The sequence below is a fragment of the Sinocyclocheilus grahami genome, unplaced genomic scaffold (assembly GCF_001515645.1).
Source record: "Sinocyclocheilus grahami isolate Dianchi unplaced genomic scaffold, SAMN03320097.WGS_v1.1 scaffold127.1, whole genome shotgun sequence".
Taxonomy (NCBI): Eukaryota; Metazoa; Chordata; class Actinopteri; order Cypriniformes; family Cyprinidae; genus Sinocyclocheilus; species Sinocyclocheilus grahami.
Genome location: NW_015505306.1, coordinates 438,060 through 446,082, shown reverse-complemented (window position 1 = coordinate 446,082; position 8,023 = coordinate 438,060). Strand labels below are relative to the sequence as shown.

The 8,023-nt window shown below is 40.7% G+C and overlaps 1 protein-coding gene across 1 annotated transcript; it reads left to right on the top strand.

The window, feature by feature from the left end:
- Positions 1-515: 515 nt before the first annotated feature.
- Positions 516-7,324, top strand: LOC107590369 (protein Wnt-9b-like). Its single transcript, XM_016279078.1, has 4 exons — positions 516-665; positions 1,786-2,039; positions 3,526-3,791; positions 6,102-7,324. Exons 1-4 carry the CDS (start codon positions 580-582, stop codon positions 6,570-6,572), a joined length of 1,077 nt encoding a protein of 358 aa, XP_016134564.1. The 5' UTR covers positions 516-579; the 3' UTR covers positions 6,573-7,324.
- The last annotated feature ends 699 nt before the right edge of the window (positions 7,325-8,023 follow it).

Genomic DNA, 8,023 nt, shown 5'->3' with positions numbered 1-8,023 from the left:
GTTTTGAATTGAAATATTCAAAGCTTAAATAAACAACTATGTTGAATTTCAGCCCCTAAAAATGCAAGCCCTGAAAATATAAGGCATTAAAATGCAAGCACTCTTAATGCAATGCGTTAGCCTATTTTTTTCAGTTGGTGCAATTCAACATGCTTTTTTGTTTCAAACACATTTGTCATTATTTTTCTTAAGCGTAGGACCGATTGAAAATGCACTTTTCTATTTACCTACTAGCTGTTGGTATTGGGAGATTCAATCTTAATCCATAAAATATTTTAGATAATTAATCCATAAAATAATCCATATTGTCCATGATCAGAAAGAAAAGGAAAGTTGTCTGAATCAGCCCTAAGTAAAGATGAACCATTCAGCAGGTAAAACGCACCTGCTAATATGTAGGGAAATATCGTTTCCCTGGCAATGGGCGGAGTGACTGATGATCCAATAAATCTGACGCGCCTCACCCCTCTCGGGACCGCTGAATGAGTTTCTGCCCCTTTAAGAATTTGAGCTGTCCAGCACAGCTGGGATTTCAACACGGACAGATAGCGCAATGAAGAGCAGCGTCGACCCGTCATCATGTGCACCGGGCTTCCGAGGACTGCCTGTCCGCTGCGACTTTTTGCCCTCTGCATCCTTCTCTCCCACGCAGCAGCCTATTTCGGGTCAGCAGAGACTTTTATATCCTCTGTCTTTTCGGAATTCATTGAAATAGCCTCTGAGTGCATTATTGCTGTATTTTACATGAAATATAATCATTTTAAGTTGCGGCAACAGGTGGAGATATTTGGTGATGTTGGATGTCCCATGCGCAATTACGCATATCTTGTTATTGCTTGTATGTTTAATCATGTTTAAAACCTACGTTGCAGGTTGTCTGTAACAAACAATCAAATGAGGCTAGATTAAATAATCATTTGTTGAAGGTGGTATTTTAAAAAGATCTAAAATTATTTAAATAAGGAAGCTAGACTTTTTGCCTATTCTTTAAAAAGTAGCTACAAGTAACACCATTAGATTTAATATTATGTATTTTTTTAGTTGTTGGTTTGAAAACATTGATTTGTCTAAAATATTTCAATAGTGTGCTGTTCGAGTCGATTATTGCAGTTGAGCGCGGCGCAGTGTATGGATCCAGATGTCTTCCGATGGTTTGGCACCGCGTCCTTACCCTAGCACTACCTGATAATTAAGATCTTCCTGGCTTACGTTCATAGGACGTTGCCCAATGGTTTTTATAATAAGAATCCTATAAACACGTAAAACACTCTGCAATGGGTTTTATTTAAGAGTGCTTACTTAAGTTTGTTAAGCGCCACAGTAGCGTTTCCAAACGCCAAGACTAGCCTACTGAGTGACTGGGTAAAGAGCACGTGTAGTTTGGTGCATTCTTTATTCAAACACGACTATTCAAATTAGGCATTTAAACATATTCAAAGCACATGTGCCATCACTCGTACATTCTAGAAAAAAAAGTTAATGTGCTGCTTGAAGTTTTCAAAAACAGTAACTTTAGTGCCAAAGTTTAAACTCCTAAAACCTATTGAAAATTGGGGTTAGATAAATAGTTGTGACAAGTTCAACTGAAACGTTTCATAACGTTATGATTTAAAACGTTTTACACTTTATCTGATGTTCTGAATGGTCTTGAAGGTCTATTTGAGTGTATTTTAAATGTATGGATGGAGTTTGTGAACAAATCAAAATGAACCCTCGCCGAAAATAAAAAATGAACGGTTTCAAATTAAAGAGTTTTAGTGACTGTATTGTGCATGTTGTCGTTAGCCTGACAGGTCGCGAGCCCCTGGTTTTTCTGCCAGGTCCATTTGCCAACGAGCCTCCGAACAGTAAAGCGCACCTGAAGCAATGCGAGCAGATGACTTTGACGCGCCGGCAAAAGCGTTTGTGCCGGCGAGAACCGGGGCTGGCGGAGACTTTGAGGGAATCTGTCCGTCTCAGCCTCCTGGAGTGCCGCTATCAGTTCCGCAACGAGCGCTGGAACTGTAGTATGGATGGCCGTGGAAGCCTTTTAAAACGAGGTACGATATGAGACCCTTAGCACAACATTGGTGTTCTATTCTGAAAACGTCACTTTAAAAGCACATTTCTGTCAAATGTGAAACCAATGTTAAGTGTTATTAAAACATTGCATTTGCCATCTCAAGCTAAATGTATTATTTATTTATTTTTTTTACAAATGCTAGAATGTATCTATGATAGGGTTGACAGTTCAGCCAGTTTTAGCCTTGCTCTTAAGGTCATGAAATTACAAGTTGTTGTTTATGGAATTTTAATTCGGTTTTTTTTTTTTCAAATAAAATGGTATGTCCACTAAAATAGATGATAGATAGATAGATAGATAAGAAATGAATTAAATTGAAAAAAAAAGTTATTTGATGTTTGTTCCATTAGGAATATAACTATAATAACACATAGTAAAAAATGTAAAAACTATTAATTGTTGAAGCCATTGTTTAACGTTAATAAGGAACAAAAAGAAATGACCGAATCTTGTGAGTTTAAAATCCACAAAACACAATTATTAAATTTGCTGTTTGGAAGCCTTAAATGAGTCAGTACTACTTATATGTCAGAAAGAGAATGCTTTAGCATTAACAACTATGCAGAAACCTCCATGTGGTGCCTGCTTCCAAACGAACATGTGCGTAATGTTAAAACCATACGTAGATCAGTCCGCTGGTAATTAGGGACTTGGGAAGCGCGGAATCCCTGTGCGGTGAGGCCTCGCGGGGCCAGTTGAAGTATTTTTATCTCGCGGAAAAGCGCCCTGTTCTCAGAGGAAAAGGGCGGCGTGATCGCGCGCTTTCATCTGACAGAAAACTGAGTCAAAATAATAATTCATTGGATCAAAATACACGCCTTGTCTCAGCTCTGATCTAAGCTAAGCAAACCATAAAACGAGGAGGTTGCAAGGAGAGATTAATCGTGACAAAACACTGCACTTAACACTTAATTGAAAAAGTTGTAGCTAGTTTATGATACGAGTGTTTAAATGTAAGAGAAATCCATTATAGCCTACAGGCATGATAAAGGTGGCTTTTTCGTTTAAAATCTACATGAAGTCCGTTTTAAATAATAAACGTGGTTATAGAAATGTATTTTAAAAGAAAAATAACGCATACAAACAAAGATCCATATTTATGTTATTGTGGACATGCCTCATCCACTTTGTTATCAGTTATTATTCTTGTTTGAGAATTGCATTATCTGCAATCAGAGATAATTGTTTTTATTAATATTACTTAATTCCAATAAAGTGCTTAGTATTTAGCTTGTCGTGTGAGCTCAACATGTCGCCCCTATATGTGGCGACTTAGGCCTAACATATAAAATATTTTATTACGTTACAGATATGACTGGAGTCGTCATCTCATTTCAATGTACGTGATTTAGCACTAATTATGTATTTACGTGTAGGCCTACGACTTTTTATGTAAAAAAAAAAAGCTGTTCACATTTAGCGCACCTGCTCAATGCTCATGTATGAATGCATCACTTCATCAGGTTTTAAAGAGACGGCCTTTCTGCTCGCGGTGTCATCAGCAGCGTTGTCTCACGCGTTGGCCAAAGCGTGCAGCTCAGGGCGCATGGAGCGCTGCACCTGCGACGATTCTCCTGGTCTGCAGCACCGCGAGGCCTGGCAGTGGGGCGTATGCGGGGACAACCTCAAATACAGCACTAAGTTTCTCAAGAAATTCTTTGGGCAAAAACGGGTCAGCAAGGACCTGCGTGCCCAAATCGACGCTCACAACATTAACGTCGGCACCCGGGTAAGATGCAAAAATATTACCATTAAAAAAAAAACATATCAAGGTTACATAACGTCACAAAAATGCAAATATGTAATCTCTATTTTTAAAAGTGTTCATGGTCCATTCTCCTCCAAAACTCATAGAAGAGAACATCTGTAAGGGTTAACTGTCTCACACCTTCCCATCCTCTCTTGGTTGATGGGGTGCGGTCTTCTAGTTTATTGTAGCCCAAAGGAGTGTTCAGCGAGTGGTGTGAGGCAGGTAGGTGAGCAGGTATTGGCTAGGTCTCTGGAACCAGGTGTTCCTTCCCCTGGTCCAGGCATGACAGCGCTTGCTGTGGGGGCCCTCTTCAAAATTAGAGGTCTCCCATGAGGGCGATTATACAGAGGCCTCTGTAATATATGAGCATTTTTTCCACCTACTGTATGCCTCCCGCTCTACCAGTCTCACTGCTGCCGCTGCCGCCGTCGCCACCACTCTCCCAGACTTTCATAAATCCTCATAACATCCCTCAAAGCAGTTCTGTTACCAGGAGACTGGCAGCCTCAGGGAAAGACAGAGAGAACGAAAAAGGGGGATGGTTTACGAGGTTCACAGAAAGAGTAAGAAAAGAATGGCTGGACAAACTCGGATCTTATCTTATCAGTCTCCGGTTTTGTTGTTTCCCACAGTTGACACCTCAGGCCACAGATGGCGGTTAACAAAAACAAGCAGAGGTGGCTGAGGTCTTGTTTTCCCCTCCTCTTTCAGATTATCTCCATTGCCTCACTTCTCCTCTGTATTGCTCAGGTGGCCCTGGGGTGGGAGCTCATACCTGTGTAGGGTGGAACACCCCCATCGACCATTTGACCTCCCCATCTCCCCTTGGGCACTTTTTGATAGACTAATTTGCTCTGAATCTATCTCCACAGTATGTGAAATATAGAGAGGAGCACGAATTGTACAAATAGATCAACAGTCAACAAGTAAACAATGTGATTTGACTCCCAGTTGAAAATAGAGAGCGAGAGAGTAACAGTTCAAAGATGGAAATGTACTGATCTGAGCATAGATCAGGGATGGTGGTCTTCAAGAGGTGCAGGTCAGAGTTGAAAGACCGCCAGCTCATGCATTCCCCCTGCATCCATCATCTACACCATGTCAACCCAATGTTTTTAGCTCAGGGCTATGGAGTCCCAGAGTATCAGCTGAATTACTTGAACAATTTATAATTTTGGATAACATGCTGTCCCACTTTTACAAACTTCTATATTCATTTCCCTTCCCACTTTTGGGTAGATAATCAATACCAGTGTATTAATGTGACCTCCCAAACATGTAAAATAGTTATTTCTAGGCCAGTGGTTCTCAACGTTTTGGACTCCAAGGCCCATAGTTGTCCAATATTTGAAGGCCCCATGACTTTTTCAGTTGTTCATGATTTTTGATTAAGGAGAAGGATTTTAAAAAATAGTGTTTTACTCAAAATGTCTAACCAATTGAACATTTTAGAGCTTGACATAACTAGAAAAATCTATATTCAGTTGTATATTCAAAGCCCATGGAGATTTAAGATGTTAATTTACATGACATTTCAAGGTCTAGAAAATATACTTTTAAAACTAAGTTACCTCATATATCCCTGTTTTCCAAGGCCACATGAATCCTGATTCCTCAAAGAAAAAACTATTGTTGAGGTGTGAAATATAATATGAAATACCTTGACGTTTAATTGTTTAGTTTTATTTTAAGTAATTTTAATTCATCTTGAGGCCCCTTGGAAGTTTGATGAGGTCCCCTAGTTAGCCTCGGCCCCTTGGTTGAGAACCACTGATCTAGGGCTCTTTTACGCCAATGCAATATGAAACAAATGAAAATAAATCACTAACGAAAGGTCTGTTCACACCAAGAGTGAAACCACTCATGATTAGTGTGGTTATCTTGAGTATACTCTAGTGAATCTCGAGTAAACTCGAATTTGATTCACAGTAATTTTTTTAAGCTTGGGCTCTGGACTAAGAGCTTACAATATATCTTATTAGCCGGTTTCATTTCATCACTGGACAAGAAAAAAAATTAACACAATCAGTGTTGAAAGTGTGAATAACTCTATAAAAATTAATTGTTTCTCTTTAAAATCTTCTTCAGTACCAAATATCCACGTGAAAGGGTCGTAGCCAATCCAAAAAGTGAGACCAAATTTCAGCATCCCATATCGAATCCACTCTTCCTCTCCTAAGATTTCTTAGTTTCTGACTCATTTTCACAGGATCATAGTGTTGTATTTGGCGTACTGTGTTCATGTCTTCACCTCTGTCTTTCTTTTTCTTTCTTTTCTTTTCCTCTCAGGCGGTGAAGAGTGGTCTTAAGACTACTTGTAAGTGTCACGGTGTCTCCGGTTCGTGTGCTGTGAGAACATGCTGGAAGCAACTCTCCCCGTTTCAAGACACAGGCCACCTGCTGAAGTATCGCTATGACACGGCCGTTCGAGTGCATAGTGTTACCAACTCCGCCACTGGGGAGACCGAGCTGGCAAGCCCTCGGCGTCATAGCAGCACGGGTCCCCGCTTACGGCCCACCGAGCTGGTATTTCTGGAGGAGTCGCCCAGCTTTTGCAGGCCGTCGCGTTACTCGCCCGGGACGGCTGGCAGACCATGTTCAAAGGATACCAGCTGCGGCAGCCTGTGCTGTGGACGGGGCTACAACACGGCCCTCCACCTCACCACCATCTCCTGCCACTGCCAGGTCCGCTGGTGCTGTCACGTCGAGTGTCAAACCTGCCTCCGAGAGGAAGAGGTCTACACCTGCAAGAAACATTGATAAGAAGGAAACTGAGAAGACGAAGCGGAAAGTGAGGAAGCTTGAGGATTGTTAAGACGTCTACTTAGTTGTCTAACTAGTAGAATTTTGAGAAGTTTGGAGGTTGTGATCCAGGTTGTGCTAAGGGAAAAGATGTTTAGGATGATCTGCCAGTCTTACCTGATTTAGAATGGCTTGGTTGAGATGGTTAAGTCATTTTCTTAAAGTCTGGGCTCCCACATGGAGTTCCGAATAAAAGTTTGGGAGGAACATGTTCATTTAATATGACCAATCAGTGCCTGAACAAGCGTATATAAGCTGCTGCTTACCTCTGCCTATGACAGTTCTTCCAGTATTCCTCCACCACCCCAGCTCCACCTTCTTGATTGGTTACCACTAAAACCAGTAAAGGAAATCCTAGGGGGTCCGACTTTCAGGCTCGGGTCAAGTCTCCAGCTCAAACCCTTTAACGTGGACCGCAAGCAAAATATGTATACCTCCACTTCATTAAAGATTACGTGAACTTGTGAAACAAGTGTGGACAAACCTGGCCATGGGTCCCAGAGTTTCTAGAATGAAAATTGCTCTTCTGCTGTCAAGGAACCCAAATGGGACGTTCCGTACATTTCCCAGCTTCTCACATGTAGTGGAGGTTGGAATTGAACCAGACTACTCTTTTCATCTACAGTGATAAACCAACCTCACCGGGAGGTTGCCTGTTGAACGGTCGGTGTTGATCGCACATTATGGAAATGGACTAGTGATCTGCGAAGTTTAGTTATACTCAAACTAATAGTTTGGAAGAGAGACGGCAGTCTGCTCACTTACATTTCTGACTGTTTGTCTCTCTTCCTGCCTATAATGTACATGTATTCTCTATTGCTCTGAGAGTCCACATATGGCTTCAATATACAGTATACTGAGAGTATGAAGCACTTATGAATGCATTTATTTTGTGAATATTATGGTAGTCTTTTATATGTAAGGAAGAAAGTACTTGCGTCTGTTATGGTATTCACAGTTAAAATGCTTAACAAAGATATTACAAATGGGGGGGGGGTAATGCTGATAAACTGGAAATCTACTGGGACACAGTCTGCTTTCATAGACTTCTAATGAATGTTAGAGAAAGTTATATGATCAGAAATGTTTTGTTTTATATTTTGAATGGCCATTAAATGGCTGTATCTGGTAATAGATAGGAATGTATTTATTGCAATTAGATAAAACTGATCAACTGCTGCACCAACTTCATGTACACTTACTGGTGTATTCCAGACTGCATTCATGAATTTACTCCTCTTTTTTTTACATTTGCCACATTGCTGCATGATTTCCCACTTTTCTATGTAGAAGTATGTCAAAAACACAAGCATTAGGGATCGACCAGAACAAAGCGTGTCATTACAGCATGACCCAAACATAACCTCTCCCTACAGTTGCGTATAGTGTGTGCAAGCATCTGGGCTTCT

Bases quoted from the DNA above. Each gene is read 5' to 3' on its own strand.
- LOC107590369 (XM_016279078.1), top strand. From the start codon at position 580: ATGTGCACCGGGCTTCCGAGGACTGCCTGTCCGCTGCGACTTTTTGCC. The intron at 666-1,785 runs GTCAGCAGAGAC...TGTTGTCGTTAG, and splicing joins CACGCAGCAGCCTATTTCGG to CCTGACAGGTCGCGAGCCCC. The intron at 2,040-3,525 runs GTACGATATGAG...TCACTTCATCAG, and splicing joins TGGAAGCCTTTTAAAACGAG to GTTTTAAAGAGACGGCCTTT.